The following is a 14,548-nucleotide window of genomic DNA, read 5'->3' as shown; positions in this document are numbered from 1 at the left end:
AATCTGCGTGGTTTTGATAATATATTTAATAATAATTCTGTTCTAAATCTGATGTCTTTGTGTCAAGTTTGTTTTCATCTGACTGGTAATCTAATTTTTTGCTTTCCTTTGTATTTTTTAACCTTTGTATTTTTTACAGTTCTCTTTCTATACATGTGAGTAATTTTTATTTTATAATATGAAAAGAACAACAACAACAAAACTAAGTGAAGGAAAGCAAACAAACTTAGCAGATAATAACAGTAATTATGCGGAAATGTGATAATAATATTGAAATGAATAAAATGCTTAATGTGCTAAGATTGTTATTATTTGCAGCTTCCCATGGAAACTGGAGGACATCCTTTTTGCCTTTTGCCCCTTCCTTGTCTAACTGTGTTTTTAAGTCCCCAAAACCCTGCCCCCTTACAGGATATCACTTCTACAGATGTGCAATGATGAAAAGCAGCAACAACCCCTCAACTCAGTTCTTCGTCATCACAAGACCTGCAACAAGACACCAGAGTTTTCAAGTGCCCACAGCTATCTCTTTCAAAGGATATAGACTGCCGGGGGAGTGGGCCTGACAAAGGGGGGTGGAGTTGACTTGCAAGGACATCTTTTCACTTGAACCTCAAGCCTCTGTGCTCCAGGATTCAAAAGATACATGCGTAAAAGATCACAATTGTGTCAAGATATGCAACTGATATTTAATTAGTTTGTTTTGTATTACGTGTTATTACGTAGGAATGTTGAAATGTGTCTGACAGTGTGTTATTTGTGGGGGGGCTATTTTGTGTGTAATTGTTTTTATGTTTAATGTCTTATTCCTTACACCCCAGTGGAGGATTCTCATACATTTTATGCTTTTTAATAGGTCAGGCTATTATGTAGTCCAATGTTTAGAATTAGATAAATTTATAACCACATTTCGTTGTTCCACCTGGCACTCTGCCAACTTCCCTACCCATTTTAAAATGTGCTAAAACTCGCTTTACCAAAGAGAAGCTGATAAGATACATGAAGGTGCACATGCTTTGGTTTAGCAGGAACAATCCCTTATAGAGTTAAATTGTCTTATTTGGACAAAGTGCCCTTTTAAGAACGGTTTTCCTTTAACAGACTGGTTTGAAAGGTTGAGAACCATGGGCACATAAATTCAAATTGGACTCAGTTTGAATTGGGCAAGTGTATCCAGGCTGCAATTAGCTTTTTGGTCCTTAAAGTGCAAGTGAGCAACTTCCCAGGACTGCAAGACCAGAGCCTGTAATAATAATAAGAAATCCCATGGATTTTGGCCAAGGCAAAGACATTTCTCTCAGGACGTGTCCGAAACCTGTGCCAGCTGTGGTGGGTGCCAGGCTACATGATAAATATGAAAGCCCTAAGTGGATTCACCAGGGATTGCCACTACTGCGACACCATGCCGATGTGAGACCACAGAAGAGCTACCTTGACACCTGAGAACACAAAAACGGCGGGGGGGAAGCAAACTGCACTTTGCAGTCATTAGTGGACCTTCCTGCTAAATGTAAAGCATAGACCACTATTGAGAAAATATTTCTTCCAAGGAGCTAGAATACCACAAGTAACTGAGCAACAAAATATTAATTTACGTGATATCCTATGTCTAACTATGTGCACTGTTACACCATTATATTTCTATGCAAATATCCTTAAAGTAGCATGATATCCAAGTCCCTTTCAGGTTCACATGGACACACACATCTGGGACGGAGAATACCAGGTTATTATTTACCACCTTAAATTGTGCGGAGAAAAGGATTGCAAAGTAGCCACCTTTGCAATCTTATCTCCGAAGGGGGGAACTGTAGCAGGAACCCCCCACCCCAATCATTCTGTTTGCACAAACTTCACACACACTCACACTCACACACTACATATGCCATATTTCTGTTATAAATTCATAGAAAATCAACCATACATCGGATTTGCACTGTTCCATTTTTTTTACTCCATGTGACAAGGACTATCAAAGGGGGGTGGCTTGGTTTCTGGTCAGCCATAATCCCTTCACCATCCCAGCACATCCACAGGAGCCCTGCCCAGTTGCTATGTCAACCCTGATAATCCCAGACAGAAGACAATCAAAATCACAAAGAACAGTGGATTCACCACAGACTGAAACAAAGGACAATGATCAGATCTTCCCTCTGGGGGCAGGAAACTGCAAACTCCCCATTGTCACCTGGAAAGTACTCATGGGGAGGGGGAAAGGAGGAACCAGCCGGGTGACAGGACACTCAGGTTACCACCACAACTCCTCCCTCAACCCCTCCTTTCTGTAATGTATGCATGATGTCAACCCTTTCTGTAACATATGCATGATGTCAAGCCCTCCTTTCTGAAATGTATGCATGATGTTTCTGGGGGTGGGCTTGACCTAGAGGAGGGGAATTTCAAAAGTTTTTATAAGGTCTTGCAGCCCATTGTTCTGGGTCTTTTCCTCTCTCTTGCAAGTGAAGGGAATACCCTGTTGCAACAGTTCAGTAAAGGCCAAGCCTACAGGCTGCTGTTTTGCTCCAAGTTATCCTGGTTGGTGTCTTTGTTTTGTCCAAGAGAGCCCTCAGATTTTTCCATTAACACTTTAAGGCCGAGGGAGCCGGCATTTCTCCGCTTCTGCAGACAGTTTTTCCAGGTCATGTGGCCAGCATGACTAAGTCGCTTCTGGTGAAACCAGAGCAGCACACGGAAATGCCGTTTACCTTCCAGCCGGAGCAGTACTGGCTTCGGCTGGGGAGGGATTGGATATAAATATATTATTATTATTATTATTATTATTATTATTATTATTATTATTATTATTATTATATTTATTTATTTATTTACTTGCACTATGTGCTTTTGAACTGCTAGGTGGGCAGGAGCTTGGACCGAACAACGGGAGCTCACCCCATCGCAGGGATTCGAACCGCCAACCTTCCGATCGGCAAGCCCAAGCAGCACAGTGGTTTAACCCACAGCGCCATCCGCGTCCCTATTACAACTCTTTAGTATTCCTCATTTGGGGAATTTGAAAGTTGACAAGTTCAGCATGTCCTAATTGCTCTTCCTCCACTGTTGGAGGCAGGAATGCTTCTGAATAAAGAAAAAAACATGCAACATTTCCTGGGGTCCAAGTCACCCCACCAAATCAAGTTCATGGATTGGTTCTTCTTCCGGTCTACAGATCCTGCACTGATCGTCTTCTCTGCTTCCCCAAGTTTGCCTGGTCCTCTTTTCAAGCCCCCCCAGACTGGTGGTTACCACTCCTTCTCACCAGCGGAAAGTCGTCTCCTGCATGTGCAAATAGGACCTTCCTCCAAGCTGGGCTCCCAATAGTTCAGGCCTAGGCAAACACAGCCCTCCAGCTGTTTGGGGACTCCAATGCCCATCACCCCTGACCTGCTGGTCCTGTTAGCTAGGGATGATGGGAGCTGTAGTCCCAAAGCAGCTGGAGGGCCAAGTTTGCCTTTGTCTGTGATAGTTAATGGCAGTTCCCCTCAACCTGAACCCTTCTACATGCTCCCACCAGCCCCAGGCAGCATATGGTCCAGAACATTTAGAGGGCACCAGGTTGGGAAATCCTGGTTCACGCTGCGCAACATCAGACCAGGGTGGATAAAAATCAATGACCCATTATTTTTTTTAATGGATTTCTTTGATTTAAATCACATTTAAAAAAAAAATTAAATTGGATTTCTAAAATAAAATGCTTTTAGAGGAAAAATCTTTCGGAATATATTTTTCTATTTAAGTTGCATTATAGTCCAGAGGCTATTCACTGGGAAGTAAGGATTTATTTTAAGTTTTTCATATATGCTAAAATTTAGTCTAAGAATTTTTTTAAAAAAAATGTTTAACTACATCATGGATATATAAGCTATAATGTTATTGTTTTAGTTAAATAAATTGTTTAAATTCTTATTAAGGAAATGATTATTTTTCTCCTTCCAATAAGGTACAGCAGAAAAGTTGTCCAAATATACAATGGTACCTCAGGTTAAGAACTTAATTCGTTCCGGAGGTCTGTTCTTAACCTGAAACTGTTCTTAACCTGAAGCACCACTGTTAGAGGTATCGGTTGGTTGCTTGAGAGCAATCAGGCAATACGGCTCAAGAGTCTGTTTTCAAGCTTTCTTCTTAGTGATCAAAACTTTTAGAATGCAGAGCGCCTCTATTCCGTGTCTTGCTCATTCACGGGCAGAATCTGAGCGTGGGCGGCCCTTCAACCTTCCCCAGCAGAGTAATTTCTTGGCGCCCAGTCTGCGCCTCCCCTCTCTGCGCGGAAGCCTACTGCACAAGGAAGGCTTGGGTAATGGGGGACCCCCCTCCTCCCCGCTTTGCTCAGGCAAGGTGTCCAGGCACCGCCTTGCCTCCTCCGACCCCTGCATCTCCTCTCCTTCCTCCGCTGAGGAACTGCTGCTTCCCACCATCTTTGGGGGCTCTCTGTAATCCACCCGGCTTTTCCCCTCTCGCCCCTGAGCCGATGGCAGTTCTTAACCCGAGGTACTATTTCTGGGTTAGCGGAGTCAGTAACCTGAAGCGTCTGTACACAGTTAACTTATTATACCCCACAATAATTTCATAATTATCTGTCTATGCATTTCTAACAGTATAACCAAATCAGTAGTAAAAACTACTCTGGAAATTTATTATTCCCAAAATGAAACCTTCATCTGGTTGTAAATATTAAGATTATACAAGCAAGAATGTAAAAATATGTTTTAAATTGATTTGATTTCAATCAAATCCACCCTGCATCACACACACCTGGGGAGATGTCTGGAGGTGTTGGAGGATGGTGTCCAAAATCTCCTTTTCATCCATCCTCTCCATAGCTTCTGGGATTGTTCTTCCTCCCCCCAGCATTTTCTTACCCATCCACAGGAACTTGAAGTTTTCATCAGAGAGTTCTTCAGAAAGAAAGAGAGAGAGGGGTGAGTAAATGAGGCGGATGAGAGGGAAAGGTACCGTATTTTTCCATGTATAACACGCCCCCATATATAAGATGCTCCATATTTTTGGGCACTCAAAATTTGGAAATGGGGGCAGATTGCCAAGACTTGTTAAGCTTTTTTGGGGAGGGGTTGCCCAGAGTGGTTGAGCTTTATTTGGGGGGAGGGAGCCATTAATCAAATTGCACAGTTGCAGGCATCAACCACCAAGTCACCTATCGTCTGCCAGTCGACAACAGCCCTTTCCACAGCAAAGAAATCACGGCTGGGAATCTGCTCCTGGCAGCTACAACCAAGCGCCCGTCCCCCCTCAGCACTCCCCCTGTAGAAGAGGAGCCCCAATTTGACACTTGATTTGGGGGGTAAAAAACCTCGTCTTATACACGAGAAAAGACGGCAAGTTCTTTCTCAGGGGGCTTCTCGCCTGTTGCAATGAGCGGGTGCATGCCATATCTGAACAGGGATCATAGAACTGTAGCGTCTGAAGGGACCTGCGGGGTCACCTAGTCCAACCCCCAGCAATGCAGAACAGGGGCAGCCACCCGGAGGTCCCTGCTCCATGTTACACGCCTCATAACAAGGAGGGGTGGGGTGGGGGGGACTTGCACCCAGACATCAAGGAAACCAAGAGAGACCCCAGCCTTGTATCATAATAATAATAATTTATTATTATTATTATTTATACCCCGCCCATCTGGCTGAATTTCCCCAGCCACTCTGGGCGGCTCCCAATCAAGTATTAAAAACAATACAGCGTTAAATGTTAAAAACTTCCCTAAACAGGGCTGCCTTCAGATGTCTTTTAAAGATAGGATAGCTACTTATTTCCTGCACATCTGAAGGGAGGGTATTCCACAGGGTGGGCACCACTACCGAGAAGGCCCTCTGTCTGGTTCCCTGTAACCTTACTTCTCGCAATGAGGGAACCGCCAGAAGGCCCTCGGAGCTGGACCTCAGTGTCTGGGCTGAACGATGGGAGTGGAGACGCTCCTTCAGGTATACAGGACCGAGGCTGTTTGGGGCTTTAACACTTTGAATCATGCTCGGAAACATACTGGGAGCCAATGCAGATCTCTCAGAACCAGTGTTATGTGGTCCCGGCGGCCGCTCCCAGTCACCAGCCTAGCTGCCACATTCTGGATTAATTGCAGTTTCTGGGTCACCGTCAAACGTAGCCCCACGTAGAGCACGTTGCAGTAGTCCAAGCGGGAGATGACTAGAGCATGCACCACTCTGGCGAGACAGTCCGCAGGCAGGTAGGGTCTCAGCCTGCGTACCAGGTGGAGCTGGTAGACAGCTGCCCAGGATACAGAATTAACCTGCACCTCCATGGACAGCTGTGAGTCCAAAGTGACTCCCAGGCTGTGCACCTGGACCTTCAGGGGCACAGCTACCCCGTTCAGGACCAGGGAATCCCCTACACCCACCCGCTCCCTGTCCCCAAAAAACAGTACTTCTGTCTTGTCAGGATTCAACCTCAATCTGTTAGCCGCCATCCATCCTCCAACCGCCTCCAGGCACTCACACAGGACCTTCACCGCCTTCACTGGTTCTGATTTAAAGGAGAGGTAGAGCTGGGTGTCATCTGCATACTGATGAACACCCAGCCCAAACCCCCTGATGATCTCTCCCAGCGGCTTCATATAGATATTAAAAAGCATGGGGGAGAGGACAGAACCCTGAGGCACCCCATAAGTGAGAGCCCAGGGGTCTGAACACTCATCCCCCCCCCACTTTCTGAACACGGCCCAGGAGGAAGGAGCAGAACCACTGTATGACAGTGCCCCCAGCTCCCAGCCCCTCTAGACGGTGCAGAAGGATGTTATGGTCGATGGTGTCAAAGGCCGCTGAGAGATCCAGCAGAACTAGGAAACAGCTCTCACCTTTGTCCCTAGCCCGCCGGAGATCATCAACCAGCGCAACCAAGGCAGTTTCAGTCCCATGGTGAGGCCTGAATCCCGATTGGAAGGGATCCAAATGGTCTGCATCCTCCAGGCATGCTTGGAGTTGTCTGGCAACCACCCGCTCAATCACCTTGCCCAAGAATGGCAGATTTGAGACTGGGCGATAGTTGGCCAAATTGGCCGGGTCTAAAGATTTTTTTTTTAAGAAGCGGTTTAATGACCGCCTCTTTCAGTGGGTCTGGGAAGGCTCCCTCACAGAGAGAAGCATTCACCACCCCATGAAGCCCATCGCCCAGCCCTTCCCAGCTCGCTTTTATTAGCCAGGATGGGCAAGGATCCAGGAGACAGGTGGTTGGTTTCACTTGTCCAAGCAGCCTGTCCACATCCTCGGAGGTAACAGATTGGAATTGATCCCATGTAACAGGACCAGGCAGAACTCTAGCACTCTCCCGCCCTGGCCCTGCTCCCACGGTGGAGTCTACCTCCTTCTGAATCTGAGCGATTTTATCTGCAAAAAACTTTGCAAAAGCATTGCAGATCTTGGGGTCCCTACCAGGCCCCGGTGGTACAGGTGGTTCCGATAGATTGCGAACCACCTGAAAAAGTCTCCTGCTGCTGTTTTGTGCAGATGCAATGGAGGCAGCGAAGAAGGCCCTCTTTGCTGTCGCCATTGCCACTTGGTAGGCTCGACGTTGAGCTCTAGCCCGTGTCCAGTCTGATTCAGAGTGAGTTTTCCGCCACCGGCGCTCTAGCCGTCTCAACGATTGTTTCATCACCCTCAGCTCCGGGAAAAACCACAGGGCTGTCCGGGCTCCATGCAATCGGAGAGGGCGCTTCGGAGCCAGACAGTCAATAGCCCTGGTTAACTCCGCATTCCAAGGGGCCACCAGGGAATCAGCCGAGAGGCCATCAACTTGGGATAAAACATCCCCTACCACTCTCTGGAAACCAGTTGGATGCATTAAGTAGCGGGGTCGGACCATCCGAATCGGTCCCACCTCCCTGCAGAGGGGAAGGGTCGCGGAGAAGTCCAGTTGTGCCAGGAAGTGATCTGACCATGGCACTTCTTTTGTTAGTGTCAGATCACCAACATCCGTAGAGGTAAACACCAAGTCTAAGGCCAAGGGGAACCCAAAAGGGATCTGGTTCTGCCTACTCACCTGGGAACGCTGGCCCAGAGTCCGCAAGGCTCTTCTTTTTTGAGGGCCGCTGCTGGCTTGGGTCTTGCTTGCTGGGCAGGGACAAGGGCCGCTGCTGTCTTGAGTCTTCCCTGCTTGGGTCTTGCCTGCTGTCTTGCCTGCTTGCCTGCTGAAAAGTGCTGGTCTGGGGCTGTCCCAGCCCTGGCAAGACTAGGGGTCTGGCCTCTGCCGCCCTGGCCTCTGCCGCTGATGGTGTAGGCTTCGCCAATGGCGGCAGTAGGGCATCGGCCTCTTCCTCAAGTGAGGGGTAGATCTTGTTTTTGGGTGCAACTTGATTTTTCCTCCTGCCCTCTGTGGCTGATGTTGAAGGCTTCGCCAATGGCGGCAGTAGGGCATCGGCCTCTTCCTCAAGTGAGGGGTAGATCTTGTTTTTGGGTGCAACTTGATTTTTCCTCCTGCCCTCTGTGGCTGATGTTGAAGGCTTCGCCAATGGCGGCAGTAGGGCATCGGCCTCTTCCTCAAGTGAGGGGTAGATCTTGTTTTTGGGTGCAACTTGATTTTTCCTCCTGCCCTCTGTGGCTGATGTTGAAGGCTTCGCCAATGGCGGCAGTAGGGCATCGGCCTCTTCCTCAAGTGAGGGATAGATCTTGTTTTTTTTTTTTCTTTTTAGAAAAAAAGGCATCCTGCAAGATGCAAAAAGATTAGGAATTATTGGGAAATGATATATATATAATGAATTGAAAAAACTGTGTAAAAAGACTTTTGTTAAGAAACCAGAAGCATTCCTTCTAGGAATTTTAGACCAAGATGTAAAAAAAGAAAACTGGGAATTATTTATGTATGCAACAACAGCGGCAAGAATTTTATTAGCACAAACTTGGAAGACAGAAGAAATACCCACGAAAGAACAATGGCAAGGGAAACTTATGGAATATGCAGAACTGGCAAAACTAACAGAAAAATTACATGAAAAGGACAACAAAGACTTTAAAAGAGAATGGGAACCATTTACAACATATATGAAGAGGCAACATAAAGAAATGGACTCATTGGCAGGGTTTGAGTGAACAATCACAACTGTCTACAACAAAAAATAAGACTATATGTGTCAGGGGTTCAGGAGCAGAGACGCAGAGAAGGGAGGAAGCAGAGAGCGAGGGGGAGGAATCCGAAGGGAAAATGAGTGATGATGACGACCCGAGATCTCCAAGCCTAAGCAGTGAGTCAGAGGACTCCCAAAAGGGAGCCCCAGTGAGCAGAGCAAGGGGGGGATCCGGGGGGACACCCCAGGAGGAAGGGAACAGAGGAGATTCAGAGAGCAGCAGCTGGAAGTCGGGACCCACGCTCATAACTGAGAGCGGCAGCAGCTGGAAGTCGGGACCCACGCTCAAGACTGAGAGCAGCAGGGAGGAAGGTAGCCAGGCATCGGGTTCCGGAGGCTGTCAGCAGGAGGGAGGGCACGAGTCAGGGGTGGTCACGCCCTCCTCAGAGAGCGAGGCAACGGTTAAGAGGAAAGTAGAGAGTTGGGCGCGCGCGCCAAGTTCAAATGCAGCGGAAGCTGGAGCAGTAAGCAGCCCGGAGAGTGAGCCAGGTCCTAAAGCCCGCCGCAAGGAGGCAGAAGGATCAGGGGGGTCAGCGTCAGAGGAGAGTAGAAGGGAGGAGGCCCAGGGGGGCAGAAGGACCCAGAGACGTAGGGAGAGGCGAAGGAGGTGGAGCAAGGCTAGGGTATTAAGCTGGTGTGCAAGAGGCGGGGACTCAGACGGGTCTTCGCCGACCTAGGGCAGAAGGTGTAGAGCTGCACGCTGCAGTTCGGAAATGAAACCTGTAACTTAATAAAGACTCTTATAAAGTGAACGCTGGCGGACTTGGTCCTATGTGAGCTGGGACTGGGTGGCAGCCCTGACAGTAAGACCCGTCTCTCAAAAGCTTCGGACACCTGATATCTCGCAGCGGAGAGAGAGGCAGCTGGAGGAGGGGATCGGTGTTTGGGAGCAAGCTCACGACGGTTAGCAGAGATGACGGAAGCAGAGACAGTTGCAGCGCTGCAACAGGCAGTTACCCAATTGAACGCGGAGGTACTGGCATCCAAGAAGAGGGAGGAGGATGCGGCAGCCGCCTACAGAGATCTCCACGCCAGGTTTGAAGCATGGGTTAAACACGGGCAGCCAGGACCCAGACCGGAGGGGGTTGGGTTGGCACGGAGAGCAGGAGGGCTTGTGGCTCACTTCGATGGGAATTTACAACAGTACCCCAATTTTCGAGCAGACGTAATGTGCGCACTGCAACTGCTGGCAAAAGACTTTAGAGATGAGGAAGAGAAAGTGGGGTTCATACTATCCCATTTGCATGGGGATGCTAAAGCGTGGCTACGCAATTTGTGGAGGGATAAAGATCCGGCGCTTCAGAATGCAGATGCCTTTATCAAAGCGATGGATGCGTGTTTTTTGTCTACTATTGATGTGGATCTTGCCCGACGGGAGATTCATGGACTAAAACAAGGGAGGGCAAGCGTCCGGCAGTACCACGCCCGCTTTTTTGCGCTGGTCAGTGCCTTAGAGTGGGACCGGGATTCGCCCCCTGTCAGAGACCTGTTCTGGGAGGGTCTAAGCTCTGCGGTCAAGGATGAAATTGCAAGGGGGGAGAGGCCCCGAAGCACGCAGGAGGTGGTCCAAAGGGCGCTGACTGTGGGGGTGAGGCTGGAAGAACGTCCATGGTGCAGAGATGAAGGACGTGGAGGGCGCGAAGCAGCGAGAAGTTTCTCTTTCGTTCCAAGAGAAGCAGCGCGTGCGCAATCCACACCTCCGCCTGGAGGGGGAGGGGAACCGATGGAGGTTGGAGGTGCAAGGGCTCAGTCAGCAGCCAGAGCCCAAGCACCGACAGCAGTGAAAGCGAAGCCTCCTAGAGGGAACAGGAAGTGTTACATCTGCGAGGATCCAGGCCATTTGGCGAAAGAGTGTCCCCGGAGGCTCCACAAGCACACTGCAGCCTCAGCAATGGTGACTGCAGCAACGCAGCAAGGAGAACCACAGCAGGGAAACGACGATGTCTGGCTGGAGACAGAGGCACTGGGGCCCAGCCAGACGCATCAGTGAAGCAGTCCCCAGCGATCTTGCAACCCACGGACCCCCTCCCACCCAAACCAGTAGTGCAGCTCACAGCATCTCTCCAGCTACCCGATGGCGTCACTATCGAAGTGCCGCTTTCTGTGGATTCTGGAAGCAACGCAGACTTTATAGCGCAGGATTTTGTGGAGCAGCACGCTATACAGCTACTGCCTGCCACTCTGCCCCTGCAAGTCGTCACAGTGGATGGCAGAGAGTTGCTAGGGGGGCAGGTGGTGAAGCAAACGCCACCGATGGTGATGCGCCTTGGCAACCACAGGGAAGTCATCAGTTTTAATGTCACCCGACTGTCGGACACGCCCATTGTGTTGGGCATGAGTTGGCTGGACAGGCACAGTCCGACACTGGCTTGGTACCAGAGACAGCTGATCTTCGGCTCCTCTTATTGCGCAGAACACTGCATCCTGCCCAGACAGGAGGGAGAGGAGGAGGAATCACAACTGCAGTTGGGAACGTTGCAAGCAGTCCCCCACAAATACGCAGACTTTCTGGAGGTCTTCTGCGAGAAAGAGGCTGACAAGCTACCACCGCACAGGCAATATGACTGCAAGATTGACCTCCTACCAGGGGCGACGCTGCCGAAAGGGAAGCTGTATTCCATGTCTGAGGACGAATTACAGGAACTCAAACAGTTCATAGATCACAATTTGCAGCGCGGTTTCATCCGGGAGTCCAGGGCAGTAGGGGGCAGTCCTGTTTTCTTCGTGAAGAAGAAAGACACGCCCCAAAAAAGACTGGTGGTGGATTTTCGCCTCTTAAACAAGATGACCAAGCCTTCTGATTTCCCCATGCCCAGGATTGACGACCTACTAGCGACGGTGCGCAAGGGACGCGTGTTCACCAAGTTGGACCTGCGAGGTGCGTACAATCTCATCCGCATGAGGGAGGGCGATGAGTGGAAGACAGCCATGTTCACGCCTCTGGGCACCTACGAATACAGAGTGATGCCGTTTGGATTGCAAAACGGTTCTCACTGTTTCCAAGCTTTCATGCATCATGTGTTGGCGGGACTCCTTTACAAGAAGTGCGTCTGCTTTCTGGATGACATCCTGATATTCTCCGAATCGCAGCAAGCCCATGACCAAGATGTTCGGGAGGTGCTGGAGAGGCTGCAGCAGCATAGACTGTACGCCAAACTGGAGAAGTGCCAGTTCGACACGACGGAGGTGGATTTCTTGGGTTACAAGTTGTCGGACAAGGGGCTAGCCATGGACAGCGCCAAGGTTCGTGCGGTGTTGGATTGGAAGAGCCCGCGCAACCGGAAGGAGGTCCAGCGGTTTGTCGGCTTCGCCAACTTCTATCGCAAGTTTATCAAGGGGTTCGCGATGCAGACGGCGGCCATTACGGACACGCTAAGCTCCAAGAAAAAGAAATTCATCTGGACGGAGCAGGCGGAGCAGTCCTTTCAGGCACTCAAGCGTCTCTTCGCGTCGGAAGAGCAACTGCTGCATATCGACCCCAGCAGGCCGATGCGGGTAGAGACAGACGCGTCCGATAGAGCAGTGGGAGCTGTCCTGCTGCAAAGGGACCCACAGGGGGTCTGGAGGCCGGGAGCGTTCTACTCCAGAAAGCTCAGCAAGTCGGAGCAGAACTACACCATCTGGGACAGGGAGTTGCTGGCCATTCATGCAGCTTTCAAGGCGTGGAGGCACTTCCTGATCGGCGCCAAGCACACGGTGCAGGTCTGCACGGATCACAAGAATCTGGAGCACTGGCGCACGGCTCAGTTCCTGAACCAGAGGCAGATACGTTGGGCGGAGTTCTTTGCTGACTTCAATTTCCGAATAGAGTACGTCCCAGGCGACACCAACGTCATGGCGGATGCACTGTCCCGCAAACCGCAATACCTCGAAGAGGCGACGCCAGCGGCAGCCATGCACATCTTCGCGCCAACAGCGTGGGCGTGCGCTTCAGCCACAGTAGACCTGGATGCGGTGCGGCGGGCGTTGCAGGACGACTCCTTCGCGCAGGCGAAGATGGCAGAGGTGCACAAGGGCACGGCGAAGGGCGACGAGTTCCAGATACGAGACGGCTTGCTCTTACGTAAAGGGGCCATCTACGTGCCGGGAGACGAACTTCGCGCCAGGGTACTGCAGCAGCTGCACGACGCACCCACGGCCGGGCACTTTGGCACGGAAAAAACGGTGGAATTAGTCGCAAGGGACTTTTGGTGGCCCAGACTGAGAGGGGAAGTCGCGGACTACGTTGCGAGGTGCGACACCTGCCAGAGGGCCAAACCGGTGCACAAACCACCGGCGGGACTGCTGGAACCGCTGCAAACGCCGTTTGAACCGTGGGAGAGAGTGGCCCTGGACTTTGTTACGGATCTACCCAGCTCGAGAGGCAAGACAGCTGTACTAGTGGTGGTGGACTTGTTCACCAAGATGGCACATTTCATTCCGTGTGCGAAGGTGGCCACGGCGGAACAAACCGCCAAACTGTTCATAGATCACGTGTTCAAAGTGCATGGTCTGCCGCGGTCTATCCTGTCCGACCGCGGGCGCCAGTTCGTCTCGAATTTCTGGCAGAAGCTGATGAGTTTTCTAAATGTCAAGGTCGATCTGGCATCAGCAAGACACCCGCAGACCAACGGGCAAGCAGAGAGGGTCAATGCCATCATGCAGCAGTACCTGAGATGCTATGCCAATCAACAACCTGCGACCTGGGTGGATTACCTGCCGCTCGCCGAGTTCGCTTACAACAACACGAAGCACGTGTCCACAGGGGTGACGCCGTTCTTCGCCAACAATGGGAGGAATCCCAGAACCTTCCCGGGACGGGAGAGAGTGGGGGACGGAGAACCACAGACGGCGGACGCGTTCGCGTCAGAGTTGCAGGCGGTACACGATCAACTCAGACGGCAGCTGGAGCTAGCTAAGCACGCCTACAAGGTGCAAGCTGACAAGCACAGGCGGGTTGGCGAAGAGATCCAAGTGGGAGACTGGGTCTGGTTGGCAGCCCACGCAGTGCCGACCAGGTCACTAGCCAAGAAGAAGTTGGGGCACAAGCAAATTGGTCCGTACCAAGTCGAAGCACAGATCAACCCGGTAGCCTTCCGACTGGCGCTGCCGGAGGGTTCCAGAATGCATCCGGTGTTCCACAGGTCGGTGCTCACTCCCTACAAGGCACCTCACAGATTCCAGGAGCCAGGGACGGCACCGAGTCCGTTCCGGGAGCGGACGGAGACGCGAGGGGTGACGCAGCAAGACCCCATCAACGAGGTCACGGAGATTTTGGACTCCAGATGGGGGGAAGAGGGAGTCGAATACCTCCTAGCCAGAGAGGGCACCCGGGCCAGCGCCAATAGCTGGGTGCCAGACTACGCTTTGGAGGAACCCCTGCTCAAGGACGAGTTTCATGCCCTTTTCCCACACAGACCCATGCCAGCGAGCTTCTTCGACGACTGGCTGTTCACGCCCACACTTTCTTCCAGCACGTTCCATGGA

At 50.7% G+C, this 14,548-nt stretch overlaps 1 protein-coding gene across 1 annotated transcript in view; it reads right to left on the bottom strand.

Annotated features, from left to right (window-relative positions):
- The window catches only part of LOC309526257 (uncharacterized protein), a gene marked incomplete at its 5' end in the record, with an annotated part of 35,411 nt that extends 26,749 nt beyond the window's left edge, over window positions 1–8,662 (bottom strand). Inside the window, 2 exons of the mRNA XM_082212169.1 lie at window positions 4,753–4,895; window positions 8,002–8,662. Of these exons, the coding sequence (XP_082068295.1) occupies window positions 4,753–4,895; window positions 8,002–8,662 (804 nt within the window). The remainder of the gene's footprint in view (window positions 1–4,752; window positions 4,896–8,001) is intronic.
- Between the last annotated feature and the right edge of the window lie 5,886 nt (window positions 8,663–14,548).

This window comes from Podarcis vaucheri (genome assembly GCF_965113315.1).
Source record: "Podarcis vaucheri genome assembly, chromosome: 2".
NCBI classification, from domain to species: domain Eukaryota; kingdom Metazoa; phylum Chordata; class Lepidosauria; order Squamata; family Lacertidae; genus Podarcis; species Podarcis vaucheri.
The sequence above is the reverse complement of the archived record's forward strand: the minus strand, read 5'-3'. Positions and strand labels throughout refer to the sequence as shown.